Source organism: Puma concolor, chromosome B4, assembly GCF_028749965.1.
Source record: "Puma concolor isolate L17-30 chromosome B4, mPumCon1.1.hap2, whole genome shotgun sequence".
Taxonomy (NCBI): domain Eukaryota; kingdom Metazoa; phylum Chordata; class Mammalia; order Carnivora; family Felidae; genus Puma; species Puma concolor.
The window spans coordinates 93,329,015-93,353,799 of NC_141673.1; the positions used below are offsets into that span (position 1 = coordinate 93,329,015).

General features: G+C 36.4%; 1 protein-coding gene across 2 annotated transcripts in view; it reads left to right on the forward strand.

Annotated features, from left to right (window-relative positions):
- SLC15A5 (solute carrier family 15 member 5) overlaps positions 1-24,785 on the forward strand; it is an 86,883-nt gene that overhangs the window by 49,167 nt on the left and 12,931 nt on the right. Inside the window, exons 6-7 of one of the 2 annotated variants that reach the window (XM_025930801.2) lie at positions 2,318-2,506; positions 13,158-13,286. In XM_025930801.2, the coding sequence (XP_025786586.1) occupies positions 2,318-2,506; positions 13,158-13,286 (318 nt within the window). The remainder of the gene's footprint in view (positions 1-2,317; positions 2,507-13,157; positions 13,287-24,785) is intronic. The other variant, XM_086711840.1, reaches the window with a different exon arrangement.

Consider the following 24,785-nt stretch of genomic DNA (forward strand, 5'->3'; position numbering starts at 1 on the left):
GCTTAGATGTTCTCTTCTCTCCCCATTTTTTAATTTCACCTGACCTTAAATTTCAATTCCATGTAGATGATTCATTAATCTTTATCTTTTGACTCAACCAGGCTTCTGACCTAGGATTCACATTTTCAATTGTTTTCTGAGCACTCCTCTTTAAATTATTTCTTTGTATCTCCAACTCAACTCAAAATCAAATTCATGTTATGCCTATCTATCATGGATCTTATTTATATTATTGGCACTATCATCTTTCTAGTCAACTGGACTCATATTCAACGTTGACATCTGCTTCTTTCTTGCTCTTGCTATGGTTTTATCAGTGGAATCTATTGAATCTTATGTTTCTATTCACAATGTTTCCTGGAAGTGGGAGCCCTGATTATAACTAAAGCCCCTACTATACTTTATCAAGATTATTTTTTAAACTTCCTAACTATCTTCTGCCTCCACTCTCTCTCCCATCCTATGAACTAGCATGTAGCCTTTAGAGTAATCATCCCAAATGACAGTTATAATCATTTCACTTGTGTCTCCTATCTTCAATGATTCCATTATCTTCAGAGTAATTTAGAAATTCCTTTAAAATATATTTAATGCCTCTTATGATCTGACCTCAATCTATCTTGTCCCTTGATTCCCAAATAACTTGTTTCTCACTATTCTGAAAATCTGACTCTTCACAACTCTGTGCTTTTGCTCATGCCAATGATGCTGCCATCACCTCTTCATATGGATGCCTTTCTTTCTTCAAAGCATAAAATTATTTCTCTCACCTTCCCAACTAGAAATAAGTTTTTCCTACATTCCCCAATCGAATATGAATCTGAAATGGCTAAGAACAGATATTTTCTCATCCTGTATCCTCAGCTGTGCCTAATATACTGCCTTGCATATAGCAAGAAGAGAGTAAATATTAAATTGAATTGACATATTAGCTCTTTTTCTGATGAGTCTGTAATGTGCCAAGTAACCTAAATAAATGCAATTGTGTGGTGAATGTGATCTGAAAAGTAGATAATCTGAAAAGTATAAAAGTAGATCTGAAATTCAAACTTTTTATATGAGCTGTTTAAAGAACCAAAATCTCTACTTCACTATGAATGGGCCTTTATGGAACTAATTTAAAATAAAAATGAATTAAAAATTCCTCAAATATTTTGTTATTCAGATTCCCCCCCCCCCCCTTTTACACCTTCTATTTCTCAGGGTCTCAGTAAAGAGCAGACTTTATGGATACATTTAAATGCTGAGATATAATCAAAAAATTTACCTACCAGTTTCTCTATCAACCAAAACAAACACTAAGCTATTTAAACATTAGATTGATTTTTTTGAATTGAAAGCTTTGCCTTATCTGAAATTTTATGCAAGTTAGCAAAATGTGACTATCTCTAAATTTCAAGTAAACTCCATCAAGCTAAAGTCTGCCTCTGCTCTAACGATGGGATTAAGTCCAGTAATATGAATGATAAATTGAGAAATGGAATGGTTGCAGTGGATATAACCTGTAACAAAATTGTAACAAAATCCCTACTCATTTTCAACCAAACTTCTGTAGCTAATTCCTCAAGAGTAAAAGGAAAAGAAGAGGTAGGCTACTTTTTGAATAATTGCTTCCATTTACACTCTTTACTAGCTAATTCACCTTTACTGTCTCTTTTTCTAAACAAAAGTTTCTAGATTTTAATTCTCTAATGGCTGCTTTACTTTGTCTGAAAAGATTACAGAAATGTCAGAAAACTGAGGACTGAAAATACTTATAGATTATTTCAAAACCATTTTTTAAATGATTCAATCCTTACGAAGAGATAATTTTATTTTAGATTTTCTCCAAACTATTTTTGATTCATATAAATTTTAAAAATCATCAAAACCAATCTATCTTATCTGAGGACAAAAATTCAAAACTATTGCTTTATTTTTAATAATTGGTTCCTATTGCTACCAGGAACTGTTATAATAATACCAATATAGTCTCTGCTTTAAATCTCATTGTCACCCTACAAAGTCAGCATCACTAACCCCATATTAGAGCTGAGGAAAGTGATAATGAGGTTAAATAACTTTCCAGAGGCCATCTAAGCAGTAAGTCAGGAAATAGCGAGTCAGAGCAGCTATTTTTGACAGACTGGAGTATAGTCACAGTATAGTCAACACAGTTAGTGGGCATCTGGATATTCCCAGGGCAAAAAATGTTGAGGAAACATCTCCTAGTGTCAATGTGTAAGAAATACTATGGCCTATACACTGATTTGGGGGCTCACTCATTCTTTTTTTTTTTTTTTTTTTTTTTTTTTTTGCCTGCCTGATTTTCCTTCAGTCACTGGAAATCTTTCTGCTGCATTGTCTGTGATGGTAGCTGGCTTCTTTGAAATACACAGAAAACACTTCCCTCCCATGGAGCAGCCTCTTTCAGGCAAAGTTCTCACCGTTTCTTCCATGCCCTGTTTCCACCTGGTTCTTCAGTACATTTTACTTGGAGTGGCTGAAACACTGGTCAACCCAGCCTGTGAGTAAAGACTGCATCACCTCATGTAAGAATACCCTGAGTATTTACACAGAACACATCACCTCAAGGGGTTGGCAACCTATTCACTCCATGGAGATTTCCCATAATGCTTGAGGACAAGTCTATTAATTACACTCATTTTTTTAACAAACTTTTATTTTTAAATGTTAATTTATTTATTTTGAGAGAGAGAGAGAGCACAAGCTGGGGAAGGACAGAGAGAGAGAGAGAGAGAGAGAGAGAGAGGAGAGGAGAGAATCCCAAGCAGGCTCCAGGCTGTCAGTGCACAGCCCAACAAGGGGCTCAAACTCATGACCTGGGAGATCGTAACCTGAGTCAAAATCAAGAGTCTACATTTAACCGACTGAGCCACCACATACCCTTTATTATCATGTTTTAGAAAAGTGTTTAATTTCATTTCATTCCTCTGCCAGATACAGAACAAGTATTAGTTCTTCCTGAATGTATATGGAATAAAAGATTTATGAATTTGTTAAAGGCAGTAACTATTTGGTCAGATACACAACAAGAGTAAAAAAAACTGCTAAAACCTAGAAGTCCAATATATTCAGATGAAAACTCTCCTCTTCTTCTTCCCACCTCCTCCCTTCTCACTCATAGAAAACTCACATATATACACTCCTTCCAAAAATGACACTTATAATGTACTTTGAGAGTGTATAAACATGCAAATGAAATGAAAATTTGAGCCAATTTTCCAGATAACTCAATGTCTTTAAATTAAGTTTCACTAAATTAAGTGTGATCACTAGTGTTTCATAAGATGAGTTCAGAGTAACTTTATTAAATATCAAGGGTTTTCTGGATTATCTAGATTGCTGATATTAATTAAACTAGCCACTTTAAAATTCATCAAGGTATTTCAGTAACTTCTTGCAATACAGCAGTGTGTGTGTGTGTGTGTGTGTGTGTGTGTGTGTGTGTGTATTTATCAGTGTAATCTATTGCAATTATTTTTTACCTTCTTTTTATTTCCCTGCAGTGGGAGCCATGATTATAACTCAAACACCCATTATACTTTACAAAGATTATTTTTTTTAACTTCCTACTTTCCTACCTCCGCTATCTCTCCCATTCAATCAACCAACACATGACCTTTAGGTTAATCATCTTAAATGATATCTCTGATAATTTCACTTGTCTAAAGTCTTTAATTATTCTATTATCTTCAGTTATTCAAAATTCATTAAATATACATATTTAATAAAGATATACATATGTATGCACACATACACATATATATGTGATACCAAAGCAATTCACTGAAAAAGGTAATAAAAAGAAAGTCAATTAATAAAGTTTGTGTAGGATGTGAAAATAATCTGGCTGTGACATGTGTCACCCCATTGATCATCAGGGTTCATTCAGCTGATCTGGCTGGCTAGGCATATGTCCCCTTTCCTCCCTCACTGCTCCATGTACTTCTCTCTCAGAGCTGCACACTCGGTCAAGGAAGATGACTTTCCCCATAGAGGAGGAACATTCTTTGGTCAAGGGTATATGAGTAGCTGCATTCCCCTGCTAGAACCTCCAAACAAGGTCTCAGGGTCCATTTGTAGGAGAATTTAGGGTAGTCAAGCTTCCAAGACCCCAGACACACCCAAATGAGGCACTGCATGTGGTAATCTGCCTGAAAGAAAGAAAGAAAGAAAGAAAGAAAGAAAGAAAGAAAGAAAGAAGAAAGAAAGTAAGTAAGTTAGTGGAATTATAATCATATATGTGTATTACACTTCTTCTTATAATTTTAAATCATTCCATTCAATACATTTTATATAAACAAATTACTTTATGAGAGTCTAAGATGTGGATATCACTGTTTGACACTATAAGAAACACAAAAGAACCATGAAGAAAAATGCCACTACACAAACGTTTGTGACTTCCCTGATGTTGTTGGCAGAAAATTGTTGGAGGCAGCCAAAATGTTGTAGGTTAGAAGTGAAAAAAGTTAATGAATGTAGATGATGAGTGAATGCAGTCAGGAAATTCCCAGCCAACTTAACAATAGTGGTTCATTATGTAAAAGTCAGAAAGTTACTTAAAACAACAGACTATTAAAAAGGTTGATCATGTAATATAAACCACTCAATCTACCCTTCCCTGATTTACTGATAAGGAAACTGACAACCAACTAAGTCAATGGTCTGATCTGTTACATAGATCATAAGGTAGGGACAAGAAGATTTCGTTTTGATTTCCAGCTTTGTCATTTATATTTGTGACCTTGATAATTCAAGTAAACTTGAAGCACCTTCCTGAACTTTAAAATGGAAATAATTATAAGTCTTCTTTATATCACAACATCAGTGTAAGAATCAATGGGAATGGGGACTACTCCTTGAGAATTAAATGGCAACATGTGAAAGGGTATTTTGAACTGTAAATTCAATAATTACTAAAAAAAAAAATACTCTTTTAGGAGGCAGTACAGCATAGGGGTTAATATCTATGGCCTTAAAATCAAACAAATCTGAGTTTAAACCCCAGTTCTTCCATTGACTAAATGTGTGACTCTCAATTAGTCTGCATTTCTGAGCCTTTCTCATCATCTATAAGCTAGGGAAAGGTTGTTGTAAGGACTAAGTGAAATATTTTATGTAGAGGAAAAAGCAAGGTATCTGGTATAAGACAGCACTCAAAAATTAGCAGCTATAATGTGTGCTGCTATTATTATTATTCTAATATTTCACATGAATTAATAGGGCAAGACAGGACTCACGCACCAATGTCCTGCTCATATCTCTTTCTACCAAACCTACCACAACTTGAACACCAAGGGATCTGGTAGTGTGAATGAAATTGTGTCTTTCTCACGTGAATCATCCTAGATCCCTTTTTTGCCCTTACTTCTCACTTTTAATCCAACAGCAAGATTTAGTCTTTACTCCGAAATAGAATCTAAATCTGGCCATGTCTCATTATCTTCTTTGCTACCCACTTGGTCTACATTGTCACCATTGTCTTTACTGCCATTTCTTTCAGAGCTTCCTAACTTGTCTTGCTCTTTCTTCTCCTGCCCCATGAGTCCATTCTCTTCAAAACAGCTATCATACTCTTTCCAGAAGTCTTACCATTCCTCTACCATTTCACAGTAGGATTTTCAAGACAAATTCCTTAAATGGTGAATGAGACTGCACATGATTGGGCCTCTTGTACTGCTTCATCTACATATTATAACATTCTTCTCTTTGACCACTTCACTAGAAATGTGATGACCTTCATTCTGTGTTTCTAAAGTGTCAAACTTATTTTTGTCCCAAGGCCTTTGTATTTGCTCTTCTCTCTGCCTAGAATCCCCTTTCCTCTGTTTTTAAGTGTCTGGCTTCACCTCATCATCAAGTTTTCTCAAAGATTATCTCTTCAGAGAGGCTTCTCTGGAGATGCTATCACTTTCATACCATTACCATGTTCCATTTTTTCTAATAGCACTTGTCAGGATCTAAAGTATCTTATTTATATGTGTATCTTTATTGCCTGCCTCTTACCATAATAATGTGCAGTCTGTAAGTTAGGATTCTTATCCTTATTATCCATCCTTATGTTCTAATGTTCTTCCTTCCTTAAAAGTGCACATACAGAGGGGCGCCTGGGTGGCTCAGTCGGTTAAGTGTCCGACTTCAGCTCAGGTCACGATCTTGTGGTCCGCGAGTTCGAGCCCCGTGTCGGGCTCTGGGCTGATGGCTCAGAGCCTGGAGCCTGCTTCCGATTCCGTGCCTCCCTCTCTCTCTGCCCCTCCCCCGTTCATGCTCTGTCTCTCTCTGTCTCAAAAATAAATAAACGTTAAAAAAATTTTTTTAAAATAAAATAAAATAAAAAGTGCACATACAGAGCAAATGATTAGTAATTACATTTTGAATAAACAAATGAATTAATAAAATCTATAGCTATTTCTATGTGAGCACAATAAAACATATTATTCGAATTACTGTCAGTGTCTTACATTGATGACATTGAGCAAGGAAACAGTGGATTATGTTCCAAATTTCAGTGGACATTGTTTCCCATACTAAGTCATGTTATATCTTAGAGATGATCTACAAGAAAGAAAAAACACATAGAAAACTTTTCAAATTATGTTTTGATTATACCAATGTATATGCCAGCTATCTCATAATCTGTGTTTGTTTTATTTATTCAAAAAATACTGCATGGATGCCTACAATATGCCTGACACTACTCTAGAACTTAAGATGCATCAATTAAAAAAAAAAAAAAGATGAAAATTTCTGTCCGTGTAGTTTCCTTTTTTTTTTTAAGTAGGCTCCACACCCAGCATGGAGCCTAATGTGGCGCTTGAACTCATGACCCTGAGATCAAGACCTGAGCTGAGATCAAGAGTTGGACGCTTCGGCACCCCTGCACAAATAATCCAGTGAAGAAATGGGCAAAAGACATGAATAGACACTTCCCCAAAGAAGACATCCAGATGGCCAACTGACACATGAAAATATGCTCGACGTCACTTATCATCAAAGAAATACAAATCAAATCACAATGAGATACCACCTCACACCTGTCAGAATGGCTAACATTAAGGACTCAGGCAACAACAGATGTTGGCGAGGATGTGGAGAAAGAGCATCTCTTTTGCATTGCTGGTGGGAATGCAAGCTGGTGCAGCCACTCTGGAAAACAGTATGGAGGTTCCTCAAAAAACTAAAAATAGAACTACCCTACGACCCAGTAATTGCACTACTAGGCATTCATCCACGGGATACAGGTGTGCTGTTTTGAAGGGACACGTGCACCCCCATGTGTATAGCAGCACTATCAACAATAGCCAAAGTATGGAAAGAGCCCAAATGTCCATTGATGGATGAATGGATAAAGAAGATGGGGTATATACATATACAATGGAGTATTACTCAGCAATCAAAAAGATTGAAATCTTGCCATTCGCAACTACATGGATGGAACTAGGGGGGTATTATGCTAAGCGAAATTAGTCAGAGAAAGACAAATATCATATGACTTCACTCATATGAGGACTTCAAGAGAGAAAACAGATGAACAGAAGGGAAAGGAAACAAAAATAATATAAAAACAGGGAGGGGGACAAAACATAAGAGACTCTTAAATATGGAGAACAGAGGGTTACTGGAGGGGATGGGCTAAATGGGTAAGGGGTATTAAGGAATCTACTGAAATCATTGTTGCACTATATGCTAACTAATTTGGATGTAAATTTTAAAAAAATGAAATTAAAAAAAAAAAGGAGTGGTATATGCATGCAATGGAATGCTACTAGGTGACCAAGAAGAATGAAATCTTGCTATTTGCAACAACATGGATGGAACTAGAGTGTATTATGCTAAGCCAAATAAGTCAGTCAAAGAAATATGATATGATTTCACTCATATATGGAATTTAGGAGACACAACAAAGGAACATAGGGGAAGGAAAGCAAAAGTAAGATAAAAACAGAGAGGGAGGCAAACCATAAGAGACTCTTAAATACAGAGAACAAACTGAGGGTTGCTGGAGGAAAGTTCAGGGGGGATGGGCTAAATGGGTGATGGGCATTAAGGAGGGCACTTGTTGGGATGAGCACAGGGTGCTATATCTAAGTGAAAATCACTGGGCTCTACTAAAATCAATACTACGCTGTATGTTAACTAACTTGAATTTAAATAAAGAAACTAGGGGCGCCTGGGTGGCTCAGTCGGTTAAGCGTCCGACTTCGGCTCAGGTCACGATCTTGCGGTCCGTGAGTTCCAGCCCCGCGTCGGGCTCTGGGCTGATGGCTCAGAGCCTGGAGCCTGCTTCCGATTCTGTGTCTCCCTCTCTCTCTGCCCCTCCCCCGTTCATACTCTGTCTCTCTCTGTCTCAAAAATAAATAAACGTTAAAAAAAAAAATTAAAAAAAAAAATAAACTAAAAAAATGAATAAAGGATAATAGGAAGAGAACTATAGATAATTCACTTGAAGAATTTTGCTGCAAAAGAGATAAAACAAATGGAACGACGGTAGCTGACAAAAGACTGGGGCTAAGAAAGAGTTGTTTATGTATATTTAAGGAGGGAAAGATAATGGCATCATATAGCATGTTGGTGGGAATGACTCGAAAGAGGGAAAATTGATGGTATTTGGGAGTGGGAAATACTGGAGGGAGTGAGGTTGAGATCTAATTTACAAGTTGAGAATGTGGCAAGAATAATTCATCAATGGTAACAGTTTAGAGATCTGAGTATGTGGGTACAGAAATTCATAGGTGCATATATATGATGTGGAGATTTCTGTGGAAATTCTCTTCTGGTAATTGATTTTTTTCAGTAAAGTAGGATTCCAGGCCATGACTCTGAGTGAGGGTGAAGCAGGATATTTGGGGGTTTGAGGAGAGGGGAGAGGTATGAAATCGTTATCTAAACGATGAGAGAGTGAATGAACTAAGGAGATATAGAATATTGGCAGGGAGTATTAGGAGACCATTTGAGGTTTGTGGTCAGGAATTTCAAAGGAGTTGGTCAACATGGTTGCGGTTTTCTTCCAGAAACACTAGGCTGCATGGATCTAAGAGCAGAGATGGCAGAGAGTGAATTATTTGGCCAATGAACTTCCAGAAAAGCAAGAGAAAGACAAGGGGATGAGGGTATAGAAAACAATATGATCATACCAATTGACCATGGAACTTGGCTAAAAGAGAAGTAAGAACATAAAGGGCATCAAAGAGGTGAGAATAATGAAAAAAGCAATGGAGTGGAGGTCCTGAAGGAGTATAAGCATTTTGTGGTTGAGTAGCACACAGTAAACTGGGAAGACAGAAGGTGGTAGTCAGAGGATGCACAAAGTTGAGATTACGGAGTGGTTACCATTACTGGTCTAAGGTATGGGTTAACTTTTTCCAAAAAGTGGTAGACAGTAAATAGTTAGGATTTTCATACAGTCTCTCTTACAACTACTCTGTCATTGTGGTGTATGAGCAGTCATAGGTATATATAATGAATGGATGTGGCTGTGTTCCAATAAAACTTTATTTATAAATGGGTGGAAGCTGAACCTTACCTAATGGTAGTTCACCAACTCCTGGTCTGGGGGACAAGGTTCAGGGTGTGACCATGGGTATGAGTGGCTAATGTAGAGTTAGGAGACATTAGATATTAGAAAGGAACTGAAAAACCAAGATTTGGGAAGAAGGGAGGTTGGAAGGATGATCTATGTATATGGTAAAATTGCCAGGAACTAAGGCAGGAATAGAAGTGGACAGAGGACCAGGAGAGAGGAGTTGATGACTTTGAATAACAGAGGAAAATGTCCTAGAGATTGATAGATGACATCACAAAAGAGAAGTATTAGATGATACAATCAGATAACTTTGATATAATCAGAAACAATAAGCTGAAGCTTTTCAGTATGTGGAAGGAATGATGATCTGAAAGCAGTAATAGAATAAAGTTCCATTTTCTAGGACTACGGTACTTCTCTTACACATGTTCAAAATAACTTCTCCCCTGTGCTAGCTTCCGCTGCACATATACAAAATAACTTCTCCCCAGACATAACAAGCACCTTTAACAGTTTAAGAACAATTGGAGTAAAAGAAATTTCCAGCAATGAGTCCCCAATACGAGGTGCCTCGGGAAGGGGATTACAACGCTACGGTTTGTAGATTCCGCAGATGCTGTGATGGGGCATCTTTGCAAACACTAACCAGCCTCCACCTGGAGGCACATTTCAGCTCTCCTTGGCAAGACCAGCTTTCACATACACTGAATATTTTTTACTGTGTCTTCATTGTAAAATGAGAATTTTGGAATAGAGGCAGACTTGTTGCTACTATCTATACTATTATGTGCTAAAACAAGTACCACAGAGTCTAAAAAATCAGGTTGATTATCACTAAAGTCGAAAGAGATCGGAACATGCAAGTAAGATGCCTGAAAATGGAGATCCGAGGGCTTGAAAAGCTAAGTCCTCTAAAAGGGAACCGGAGGCTTTCAAAACGACTAAAATGACACCAAAGAGAGATTAACCAGCAGGCAGAGAGCTGGCAAAGTGTGCTCATGAATTATATACCGCACCAGAAGTTCTAGCAAGAGAAAAGCATAGGATTAATAATTAACTAGCAGAGTAATAATGGGCTTGTACGTTCTGCTTTTTCTCAGTGAAAGAAATCGGCCTACTTAGTCTTTCTGCCCATTGTTTGTCTCCTCATATTTATAGAAAGGAAAGTTCATAAGCCAAATCCTTTTTATAACTGTGAATCATTTCTTCCCAAAGCCTCTTCAGCATTTCCCTCCCACTCTCCTCTGGATCGTCCTGAAAGAAACTTGTGAGGTTGGCCTCAGGCTCCTGCTGGTGATTTGCACTACACAAGAGAGCTAGGGTACCTATACGGCCCCTTGCAGCCAACATTTGAAGCCCTTCTCCACAGTATTTTATTTACCACCATCATTATCTTCACCTCCAATAAGTATTTTGGTTTTAAGTGCCTGTTTAGCACTCCCCTTCCTGTTGTGCACATCTCTGCTCTCTGCCTGCCTGGAGTTGGAAATCTAGGAAAGATGCACCAGCGCCTTTTCCACTCATGCCTTCGACACTCAGCACATTTCCTGGACCACAGATAGGGATTCGTTTAAATGTTTATTGGATGATAAATAAAAACATGCAGAAAACAAAAGAGAAATGTTAAATGAATGGCAGGAAGGAGCATGAATACATTTACATTATGTACTAGTAAGTTTATTTCAAAGTGCTGAACAGGAAGGACTGCCTGGGTGGCTCAGCCTCAGTTGGTGGCTCAGTTGAACTTTGGATCTGGTCATGATCTTGTGGTTCCTGTGTTCGAGCCCCGCATCTGGCTGTCTGCTGTCTGCACAAAGTCTGCTTGGGGTCTTCTGTCCCTGTCTCTCTGCCCCTCCCCTTCTCTCTCTCTCTCTCTCTCTCTCTCTCTCTCTCTCAAAAATAAGTATTTTTTTTTAAAGTGCTGAACAAATGCACAGTTTTTCTGGGCTAAAGTAAAAGTAAATCAGGGGTGAAATTTTCCTGAGAGAGAAGGGAAGAGATGATAAGATCTCTTTTTATAGAAGAGGAAACTAAAGGTTTAGCCTTTACAGTATATAGGTTTTCTATAACCACTTTCCTTTTGTGTTTATTTATGATCTCTCACTGCAGAAAAATTTGCAAAGTACAGAAAAAGTAAGAAGAAGGAAAATTAAAAATCTGATAATTCAACCACTCAGAGCTAACATTGCTCACGTTATTTAATGTATTCCCTTCCAATTTTTTGCCACACATATGCAAAAGAGAGAGATTAGTGTAATGAACTCCTGCTGTATTCACATTCTAGCTTTAATAATTTTCAACTCCTAGCCAAACCTGTCTCATCTCTACTCTCACTTGCACACTCTCTTCCTCCTCTTTGTATAATTTTGACGCAAATCCCAGATACCCTATTATGATAAATGTTGTAAATATTTTAGCATGTATCCCTAAGGATGCGATGCATATTTTAAGATAGTTAATATCGTACGTACAAAATCAGATATACTCATTTTCATCTATTTCTGATATCAGAAAAAAATTGGGGGGCTTTTTAAGTTTTTACTTTAATTCCAGTTAGTTAACATACAGTGTTATATTAGTTTCAGGTGTACAATATAGTGATTCAGCACTTCCATACATCACCCTGTGCTCATGATGGCAAGTGCCCTTCTTAATCCCCATCACCTATTTCACCCACCTCCCACCTCCTCCCCTCTGTAACCATCAGTGTGTTCTCTAGAATTAGAGTCTGTTAAAATATATTATTTGTAACTGAAATAAAAAAAATTCTCCATGATTGTTTCCAAACCTCTCGCCACCATTACCCCAACAATGACGTGGGGAAAAAAGATAACCATTTTGGAGACCCAAAGTTTAAGCTATTGTCTCTCTTTAGATAACCTCTCCTTAAATAGGATAATTTAAATGCATGTAAGGGGCTTTGTGGAAGTACGGGACATTTGACTTGGTAAGATTAATACTGTTAAAAAATAGCCAATCTGATTCCATTCCTACTAATATAGTATTATACATACAGTACAGCAAGTAAGAGCCACAGGACCTCTGCAAGTGGGTGATGATATTATTCCCATTTTATAGAGAAGAACACTGAGGCTTGGAAAGTTTGAGTAACATACTTAAAATCACAGAAGTAGTAAATAGTTGACCTAGGATTTTAGCATAATCTTGTTTAACTCCAGAACCCATCCTCTTAATCTCCATGCTAATTTTATATGATAAATTCAAGTTTTCTACACGGAAACTAATGATGTATATACACTCACAGAGTGGTAGACCTCATTATTACATTGTCATATTACCTAGTATAATCCTCACCTCAATCTAAAATTAGTAAGAAATATTCAAAAAGGAGTAAAATTTGGGTGAATATATTGGGACACTGAAACCACCAAGTAATCAAATTTTCCATGTACCTGTACAAGAGTATATTTTGCCATATTTTATTCCTTTTAGACATACGTAAATTCTAACATCACAATGCCTTACTATAATAACTTTAACAAAGTCTAACTCAAATTTTGTCTTTATCAGTAAACTTTTTCTGAGGTATGATCAACACGAATTTGAATAATATCTATGAAAGTATTTTATAGTGAATGTTCTAAATTTTGACCTCTTTTCCTCTCAGTCTCTGTAATACACAGATTTGTTCCAAGTACCATCAGAGGAACCTGTATGAATCTTTTGACACTGTTCAATGGATTTGGTTGTTTCATGGGGGCACTGCTGGTGGAGTTGGTATATCTCATCTCAGAAGGTAAAAATAGATTCACGGTATGCTTATATATATATATATATATATATATATATATATATATATATATTGATTTGATGACTAGAGAATTGGGAGACAAAACCTTAAGAGAAGGGCTTTGCCAGGGTAGTCTTTTTTTTAATTGATCCACTTTTGCAATTAAGATAGAATTAAGATAGGAAATAGACTCTTGCTGTATTCATTAATTTCTGGGAATTGTTTTTCTTTTGATAGGAGGAGGTAATTACAGAATGTCACTTCTCATGAGACCCTTTCTGCTGTCTTTCTTTAGCGTATTTTAAAACAAATCGGTCATTATATTCTTATTAGATCTTTCAATGAGGGCATATTCAATAATGTCTCACAGCTGGCATACATAATCCTCAGAAAAGGTGAGTCCTATGTAAATGTAGGAGGAGGGGGGGTATCTGGATGATCTTTTTTCCTTGTGATTGCCCAGAAATCATGTCTACGCAACCAAAGAGAAATTGTAAATTGAATAAAAAATGGTCTTGGAAAATTTTTCCCATACAAATTGATTAGGAAAAACAACCCATCTGAAAAATTCACGTGCAACAAAAAAGTACAACTCATATGTGCTGGTAGAAAAATCAACAGGATGACAACAGTAATTAGATATCATGGTGAAATACCTTTGGCTGTATTTTAAATCCACAGACTTTTTCCTTTATTTGTTCTAAGATGTTAATACGGCTTCACATTTTTTTTTGAAATTAATTTTGCTTATTTTATGAAAATCTTACAAGCTTATTCTTCTCTACTTTGAAAAATACAGTTGTGCACTTAAAAGAAAGCATTGGCTTGCAACAAACAAATTTAATTTACTTGCTTTCAAACTAGGGAAAAATTAATTTCTATGAGTGAAAAACTCCTTTTAACACTATTTTTATTAAAAAATATTTATAGGTGACCCACTCTGTTCTAGACATCATATTGAACACTGGGGACACCATGGCAAAGAAATACACACTTCCACATTCTCAGTGTTTCCACGGGTATAGCGAAGCAATAAAATGAAGAGTGATAAATTTGATGATAGGTATAGTAGAGTTCTAGGGAGCAAATGTACAACCCTTGATTGGTTCTTAATAAGATCAAACCCTGCCTTTTTCTTAGTTAACTGAGAAAGTTCAACAAGAGTGTATTGAATGCTTACTGTGTGTTAGGCTCTGTGCTATATGGAGTTATTTAAGATTTGGTTCCATTTCTCAAAGGACAAAAATCCAGCCAGTCATAACAACACGTGTACACGGCAGCAAGTTGTTAACCTCTCTGGTGGTTAGGTACTTTATACATATAAACACAGAACAAAGCACTGGTATTAGAGTTTTAGAGGATAACCTGAGAAAGTCTTACCTATATCTTTACGTACACATGTGTTCAGCATATATTTATTTTCTTCAGCATTACTCATTGAAGATGTCTCTGAAAATTTGCTTAAAAAATGTCTATAATCAGGGGCACCTGGGTGGCGCAGTCAGTGGAGCGTCCAGCTCTTGATTTTGGCTCTCAGGTCATGATCTCAGTTTGTGAGTTCAAGCCCCACCATGGGTTCTGTGCTGACAACACGGAGCCTGCTTGGGATTCTTTCTCTCTCTTCCTCTCCCTCTGCCCCTCCCCTCCTTGAGCTCTTTCTCTCTCTCTCTCAAAATAAACAAATAAACGTTTAAAAAAAGGTCTATAATCAAACCACATTTGACATATTCTAGAAGAATTACAAAGTCAAATATTATTATCAGTTTGTCTTTTACATAAATCTACATTTTTCATATGCATGTTTGAGGAACGTACCCAGTTAGGCCAAACTTCACAAGACTGTGCTAACTTCAGTCATCAGCCACAAGTTCAGAGGTCCCCAGGACTGCCATTCCTTCTGATAAGCTGGCTATAATAAATGTCAAGGTCCCCAAGATCCCCTCCAGTTTGACAGTTTGCTAGAGAGACTCACAGAACTCAGGAAAGCACAACACTTATGATTACAGCTTTATTATAGAAAAAAAAAAAATACAAATCAGGACAGGGTCTAAGAGGGTTCCAAAAGTGAAAGCACCTTCATCCTCAGCGATACAGTGGCCAACTGGCTCACCAGTGTGACAATATACAGAATATAGCCAACCAGGGAAGCTTACTTAAACTTCAGTATGCAGAATTTTCATTGAAGTTTTATTATTTATGTAGGCAAGATTGATTGAGCCATTGGCCATATGATTAAACACAGTCTCTCCCCTCTCTTCCCTCCAGAGGTTGGGCTTTCACTTGGCTCAAAGCCCCAACCGTATAATCAGTGCTGGGTCTTCCTGGCTGGCCAGGCCCCTTAGGTGTCAGCTCATTAGCATAAGGTGTCAGGTGGGGCTCCTGGGGAACCACCATGAATAACAAAGGCATTCCAGTTACTCAGAAAACTCAAAGGGTTTGGTGTTTACCAACCAGGAATCTAGGACAAAGGCCAGGCAAACTCTTTATTACATACCATTATTCTTGTAATCTATTTCACTGAAAACCTAAATTTCTGTTGAGAATATGAATAGAATGGTATATTATTGTATTTAATGCAAGAATTTTATAAAGGCAATATTATTATCCTTATTTTTGAAATGTAATAATTGAAACAGAAAAACGAAAGCAAAATGGTTCAGTGGTCATAACTAGTATGACAGAGATCATCTGACCGTCTCAGAGTTCTAACACCAACATCAACATTGCTTTTGATACGCCAAACAACTATTAGGGGTCACCCAGTGTAAAAGCCTTTTAAAGACATTTATTATTTTGCAATACAACCTCCTTGGATAAGGTCTACATGTAGAATATCATTGATAATATTCTAGATATAGCAAAAGATGAATAAATAGAAGTTGATATAAATTTATCAGAGTTTGGTGCCCATGAAAGGAGGTTTACCAAGGACAAATGGTGAGGACGTCTTCACCACATAAATGTGAGTGAGGTGCTCTCTAAACTTATAGTCAAAAGAACACCATTTAAATTACCACTAATTCAATTTACTTTTTCTTTAAAGGTTTTTGTTGTTGTTGTTCATAATAATATTGTTTTGCATCAAGTCTTATCCCAATAAATTAGAATTTTACAATTGGATATTATGTCAGAGCCCATCTAGTCTAACATTGTACCCCAGACTAGATGGACCAGCGTCATCTAACACCCAGAAAAATTCTCTGCTTTGAGATGTAACCTGAGTCTGCCCATCTGCTGACAACTATGTTCCACAGAATAAAGGTGATTTTCTATCCACATATCAACTCTTCCAACATCTGATAAAGATTTGGAGAAATAATGCTGTACAATGTTCAAATCCAGGCAGTCTAGGTATGTGTCCTCAGTTTCCATATCAATAACAACAATACATAGCTCATTGTGTTGTTATCAGGGTTAAGTTTGTAATACACACAATATGTGCTCAGTAAAGATGGTTATAGTCTAGTATTACGGTTTCTAGGATTAAACACAATACTCAAGTTGTTACTTTTATCAACCTGGTGACTCTCTCACCCTCTCTCTTTTTGATTTTTTTTTTTTCAACGTTTATTTATTTTTGGGACAGAGAGAGACAGAGCATGAACGGGGGAGGGGCAGAGAGAGGGAGACACAGAATCGGAAACAGGCTCCAGGCTCTGAGCCATCAGCCCAGAGCCCGACGCGGGGCTGGAACTCACGGACCGCGAGATCGTGACCTGGCTGAAGTCGGACGCTTAACCGACTGCGCCACCCAGGCGCCCCGTCCCTCTCTCTTTTTGAATGCCAACAGAGATTGCATTGACTTTTTTAGTAGCTGCATTGTGCTTACGGTCAATTAAAACCTGAGGTGTTTTTTGTTTTGTTTTGTTTTGTTTTGTTTTGTTTTGTTTTTTTAAGCAGTTGCTCTCAGTTCAGTTTCACTCATCATATCACAATTTTTTTTTCTAATTAAATTCAGGACTTTATCCTTTATAAATGTTAATTCACCATCTTAAATAACAGACATTTTTAAAACTTGATTCTGTCACCCAGTGAGTTACTAATCTTTACTCTTCTACTAGCTTTGTGTCATCTGCAAATTTAGTAAGCAAGTTCCTAGACTTCTTCCAGGTAATTGAAAAAATTGTTGAATTGGACAGGACCAAAAATAGAACCTTATGGAAAGTTCCTAAAGATCTCACTGCAAGTTATCAACTAATCTTCCTCTTTTGGATGTAATCAGCTCCCACTTCATCTAATTACTATCATTCAGCCCATGCATTTCATCATTCCCTGAATGATGTCACAGGAGACTGTCATATGTTTTTCTGGGAGCAGGATATATCTGTGTTTGTGACACTCCCTTTAGCCATCAGAATAGCATTCATCAAGAAAGGAAGTGAAGTTTATTTAGAGGATTAGGTCTTGTGACCCTAAATTGGCTTATGTGACCAATTAAGGCCCCTAAAAAAGAATGATCCTATATGGATGACATTGGGTAGGTCATTATCTTCTCTAAGACTTTCCCTTTATTTAAAAAAGGGAATGCTGCACTCCACTTTTCTCAGAGATGATGATAATTTTAATGCCAGAGCTTACTTTAAATATAAAGGAAGTTGTACGTTGTCATGGCCTGTTTGGTTAAAACAAGATCAGTCTTTTAGTCAAACAGCCAGACCAATTTTTATGACAGAGCCGACCATAAAGACCTCAACAGTGTAACTATGTGTTTAAGCATCCCACATGCCTCCACGTTCCATTTAGCATATAAGATATTTTAAACCTTTAAGGATTCATGTCAGCTGAGCATGTGTGCATGTGAGTGTGTGTGAGTGTTGGTGTATGATTGGAAGAGACGATCAGCTATCACAGTCTCCCAGTCTCCAAGCTGCATTAGTCATTTTTAGCACCATGATGGAGAATGGTGTGAATGTGGTAAATTCAAAAGATTTCTCAAAACTTGACTGTGCAGACAGATAACTGTTAGAGTGACATTTTCAGTACAAGTGAGAAAACTGATCCTTCTGGGATCTCTAACTCTGAGTGCTTTAAAGGAGAAGATACAAGACTAAACCCATCCTCCTACACTAATCATTTCAGGAATAGTTTATCTAAAAGTAGCAATGCTAATATAAGGGAGTGAAGAAGTCAGTCAAACTGCTTATTTCCACCCTATGCCATTAGCAGTCAGATCAATTTTCTCATACTCATGAGTCTAAGCTTACCTTTTGAAAAAAAAATAACAAAATAGAATTCAGTGAAAAGTGACATCTTAGTTATGGACGTGAAGATGATTGAAAGATCCAAAGCAAAACGTCTAAGGGAAAAAGGATAATTGGGCAGAATCAAGAAGTCAAGGAATACATCTTCTTGTCCCTGTTAGTCCTTCCTCTTAGAATTCAGGAAGGGAGTAAGGAATTTAGCCGTTTGATTGTATATTGTCGATGTACAATAACAATACAAACCATTACTTTTGTGCACTTTTATCAATGTGGTGCTTTACGTCTATTTCCTCTAGTTCCCATAGAAATCTTGGAAGTTAAGTTATTAGTGACACCATTTTAGAGAAGGAGAAATTGAGACTCAGAAAAGTTAAGTATTGTGCTCAAGGTCTCACAGCTTATTAAGAACTGAGTTGAATTTCAGATTTGTCTGACTCAAAGATCTGCCCTTTCTATCTCTTTTGAGCCAATAACAATGGATAGTTCTTTCCATCGTCTAAGAGATATTTTGAACTCTGCCCTGATATTGTTATGAACTCTAAGGCCTCTGAGCAGCTTCAAAGGTCTCTGTGGAGCCAAAGGTTGAGGATGTAGAACAAGTTATATCTGAGATACATACCCCCATTGTACAAGGAAGATTCTGAATCTAATTCTGACTGAACACCATGAGCACGATTTGCCTGTGAGAATTGTGGACCCACCAAGTAAGCTATGGGAGCACTGGCACTAGACCAGTTGACAGACAAGTAGAGAATGGCCTGGCTAAAGATAAATTATGAGGTAGCAGGCCATTTTCCCTTCCTAGGTCTAAAAATCTCATTTCAAAACCCAGATGAGGCTGGACCTGAGGCACTGATATGAATTTGAAGAAACATATCTTTAAGAAAATAGGCATGGACTTATGGGATCCAGGTAAATAGTTTTCCAGATGCATAAATATTTTCTTTCAAGTTTACTGCAACTACAAATTCCTGTTTCACGAGCAACTCAGAGTTTCATGGCAACACGGCTGTCAGTGGTCTCAATAATCACAGATATTTAAATGAGAATTTTAAAAGATCACATTTTTAACTTAAAATGATCTTGATGGGAATCAAACAGCTAAATTCTTTACTCCCTTCCTGAGTTCTGTATCTTCAATATTTCTAATATTTTCAAAATATTAAACTACTAAAATTTCCATAACCATAGATAAATAAATATGCATATATATATATATATATATATATATATATATATATATATATGAGGATTGTTTCAAACAGGAAATGGTAAACTGGGTAAAATCCTACTGTGAGATCAAATAAAAATGAAGAATGGAAAGTATCTGCAGGTTTGGCAACATCATTATCACTGAAAACTTTATAAGAGTCATTTCAGTGGTAAGAAGGAAATGAAGACAAGTTTGGAATAGGGTGAAGAATATCTAGTAAGTGAAACATTAAAGGTATCACATTCTAACAACCTTTTTGAGGAACTTGGCACTAAAGAAGATTTAAAAGATAAAGTGGTGGCTAGATGGGCATGTGGGTAGATTTGCCAGATTTAATAAATAAAAGCACAGAGTCTTTTGAACTTTCAGGTAAACAATGAATACTTCACTTTTAGTATAAGCATGTCTCACGCAATACTGTGAGCATACTTTACACCAAAAAATTATTTGTACGATATTTATGACAGAGCTGACCCTGGAAAATAACTCGTTGTTGTTCTGAGATTCAAATTTAATGATGGGTCCTGTATTTTATCTGGGACGTTAGGTGTGAGTTCAAGATACTTTTTTATTTCCAGAGATACTTGGCCATATTTAACCGATAAGAACATCTGGTGTAGATGGAGAAGCTCAAAATGCAAGAGAAAGAAGAGAGATTGACTTCTTACTGGAGGGTGGATGCTTCTTTCCTGCACTAAAACAGAAGAGAGAATGGGGAGGTGTGATCCTGGTATTGGAAAGATGCTGACTCCTACTGTTCAAGGCTCTCAGTTTTCTTTATGACATATGCAGCAAGCCATTCATGAGAGCAAAGGGGGATTAGGATGAAAATGAGGAATAGGAAGAGCAGGTAGCTAAGAACGTGTTGTCACAGGAGCGAGAGATGATTTAGAAGAAGAGAATTAGGATTGCCATCAGTGTTGAAGGCCCAGTTGATACTGGTCATTACAAAGAGCAATACCAAACTACCTACAGCATGATTTTGTCCAGTGATAGTCAGGTATCCAATGCAGTTATGAAGCTGTCTGGTAGATTTTAAAATGGTCTGAAAACCACAAGAGAGGAAGAAAGGCACAAACCGTACTCTTGAATTAAAGCAATTTGAAGTAAACCTCACATGTGATTTCCCTCCAAATATGCAAGAGGGGGGTGGATATCTTTTCAAATTCTGTAATAAACAAGTCTACATCATTAGCTAACTGAAGTTACAATAGAGAACAGACTGTACAAATAAGCAGATATTGGGAAAAATCAGTTCCTGCTATATTCATGATATTATTTAAATTCAGCATTTTACTATTTTAAACAGTTCCACTTCGAGGTTGACTCATAAATTCAGTTCACAAATACGTATTGGGTTCCTACTATGTGCGAGCACTGGCTAGATAGTGAATTAATAATACCACGGCTGATGTTTAATTAACAAGAAGAATCTTATAGAAATATTTGACACTCAAATTAATATCAGATATATTCATTTGACTAATGCTATTACAATTACAGTTCATAGCTAATGGCATTATCGGGCTATTATCACAAAGCATTACCTCTCTTCTAAAACTCATTTCCATGATAATTCATTGAAATCATCATGAGAACACACTATCTTGATGGGTTTTTACCTCCCAGTGCTCTTCAAGAGAATGAACTCACCCTTATAAGAAAGCGTGTTTTCCCAAATATCATCCCATGCTCATTCTTTTTGCAGATCAGGTGAACAATGCACATAGCGCTTTCTCTACAATTTTGAAAGACACGGCATCCCTTCCTGGAAACAGCAACCTAACTTCATTTTTATTCACAATTCCCAGGAAGAACAAATGCAAATTAAAGTCTCCATGCAGACATTGTTAGGAGAGCCAGGAACTGAGTATGTGCAGATTTGGGGCCCAACCTCAGTTCACCCATTCGATCAACAAATAATTATTCTGTCTCCTTTACATGACTTCAGGCAGACACTTTAGCCTCTCCATGCCTCTGTTTCCTCGTCTGTAAATTGAGGCTAATAATAGTTTGAGTACTTATTCGACAAATAGGAAAAGGTGGTAGAAAAGCCAGAGTAGAATATAGTTGTTAGATATTATTTCCTTCAGGTATCATGAAAATTAATGTGTTTTAAAAATTAACTCAGGTAGGAGAGCTATGAATCTCAAATGAAGCATTTAAATCAGGTTACTGAATAGAGGAAGGAAAGAAATTAACATTTATTAAGTGTCAGTTATATGCAGACCTTGCTATATGTATTTCACAAAGATATTATTTCATTAAATCTTCACAACAATTCTTTGGGGGTGGATATTTGTAGCCCCATCACATGTAAAAGGAAAATGAACTCGGAAAGTTATATAAGTTGTCCAAATCTTACAACAGTGGTGGATTCCTGATTCCCAAGCTCTTTTTGCTGCACAGGGTTTATTTCCCGTGGCACAGAAGTACATCCACCCTGGAGAATGACTGTTACATGTCTTTAATTACATACTTCTTCGCACATAGTGAAGTGATAGATGTGCCTAAGATAAAGTTAGGTATAAAAGCCATTTCAGTTTTGTCTCAACAATTTTGGAGGTTTACCACATCACCAGTGTTACAAAAGATCACTTTAAAAATATATTGCCAAAGTCTCAGGGAAAATAATTGCTTACTGTGCTCAACTCTAATTTGAAGAGATTCCAAAAGGCACCATCTAATATTTTCAAAGGCCCACTACATTCAAAATAAAACAGTAGTTAGTAAAAAGGGGAAATATTGAATCTTTCTCCAAAAAGACATAGCAGAAATCTGCCTCTCATCAAAAGCAACATGCCGTAGCCCTTAAAATAATGCCATGTATATTTGAGATAGTTGGTAAATCTAGGATTTCAGTAGGGAATATAGTGACATATCACTGAAGTGACTGAATCTTAGGTTTCAGAATAGACTGGTTATTGTTACTTGGGATACTATGATTTCCAAAATGATATCTTAGGACAGTTTTATAAATAGCACATAACTTCCAAGTTACAACATCCAGGCTGCTATTCAATACTTCAATTGCTGAAGAAGAGTAGGTTGTGAGAGAAAACCACCCTTTTCTGTTGTTTGATAATAAACCAGAAATGATTTTTAGAAGTCAGAGTTTTCCCGAAGTATGCTTGAGGAAATCATTTTAAAATATTATTTTTTGCTGCTAAGGTAATGTATAACCAGATAAATCCAAACTGTAAAGAAGGAGGAGAAAAGGCCAAAAAGATGATGGCAATTATTATTGGGGTAAATTTTTTTCCAATTTTTTTTTATTTGTGTGCATGTGGGGAAGGGGTATTAAATTTATATAGAGAGGGACGCCTGGGTAGCTCAATCTGTCAAGCATCCTACTTCAGCTCAGGTCATGATCTTGCAGTTCATGGGTTTAAGCCCCACATCAGGCTCACTGTTGTCCACCAAGAGCCTGCTTCAGATCCTCTGTCCCCTTCTCGCTGCCCATCCTCTGCTTGCTCTCTCTCTCTCTCTCTCTTTCTCTCTCAAAAAGAAATAAACTTAAAAAAATTATATACAGAGATATTTTAAACAAAATTGTAGTCTGAATAACTCCTGAGGAATTCTCAATAAAAAATTATATCAAGTCCCACTTTTTTTTCCTTTGAAAATATCATGAGCATCTTTCCATGTCATTTGAATTTCTAAAACAAACAAACAAAAAGACTCTCTTTTTTTCCCCAGAATCCTGGGAATGGAATTACTCATTCAATAAGGATAAATATTTTAAAGACTATTGTTTTCTAAAAGGCTGCATCAATTATACCACCATTGTGATAGAATAATACTTGTCTCAAGATGTTAATTGCAACCCTGAGCATAACAGTATTTTGATCTTTGTGAATATGATTGGCAAAAATTATATTCCATTATTACTTTAATTTGTATTTTTCAGAATGGAAAATTGAAATTTTTAATGTATGAACACTTTTATCTTTTCTCATTCATGACATGCTTGATCATATTCTTTGCCCATTTTTCTTTTGGTCTATTTGTCATTTTTTCCTATTGATTTATATGTTTTTTAAACTTTAAGGATATTATCACTTAGTCAAATATATTGCTAATATTTTCGTATTTTAACTCAACATTTTAGTTTCATAGATGAGTTTGGTTTGCACAAGTTTTGCTGATATAGGTAATCAAACCTATTAACCTTTTTCATTGTGAACATGAATAACATGTTCATGCATTGTGAACATGCAATATCATTGCATTTATCTATGGTTATGGAAATTTTAGTAGTTTAATATTTTGAAAATCATATTTTTATCCATGTGGACTTTTTTATGTTAAGTAAATACTTATTTCCTTCAAATAAGCAAATTTCACAGCATAACTTGATATTTGTTGTGAAAAGTTACTTAAACCATAAATACCCCATAGCCATAGGGTAAGTGGAATGAAACTAATCAGTTAGTAACATATACTTTAATATATTCTTAGTTCTTAGGCTATCGTAGGGCTATTTTAGAACTGTCTATTTTGTTCCTGTCAACTGCCTCTTGATTTTAGCTTAGTATCACCCTCTTTTTAATTATTATGACTTTATGATATATATCAACTATTGCTAATCATACTTCTCCTTATGGTTTACTCTTCATTTGTAAAGCTCTTATTTCCTATAGTGTACATTTCCAGGTGAATTTTAGAATCATTTTATCAATTTTCCCCAAATCTCGTGTTTATGTTAATGAAATAAGTACTACTTGTTAGTTAATTAAAACAATAAAGCTTTTCGGGGTGCCTGAGTGGCTCAGTTGGTTAAGCCTCAGGTCATGATCTCATGGTCCCTGTGTCCGGCTCTGTGCTAACAGCTCAGAGCGTGGAGCCTGCTTCACATTCTGTGTCTCCCTCTCTCTCTGTTCCTCCCCTGCTCACACTCTGTCTCTCTCTCCCTCTCTCTCAAAAAGAAATAAAAGATTTTTTTTAAATAAATAAATAAATAAATAAATAAATGCAAGCAAGCTTTTATAATATTTAGTGTTCCCTCTAAGTAGATAACATAACTTTTTTAACTGAATGTTAAAAAATTCAGTTCGGTTAGATTTTCTTTTCTTCATCCATGTCTTGAAC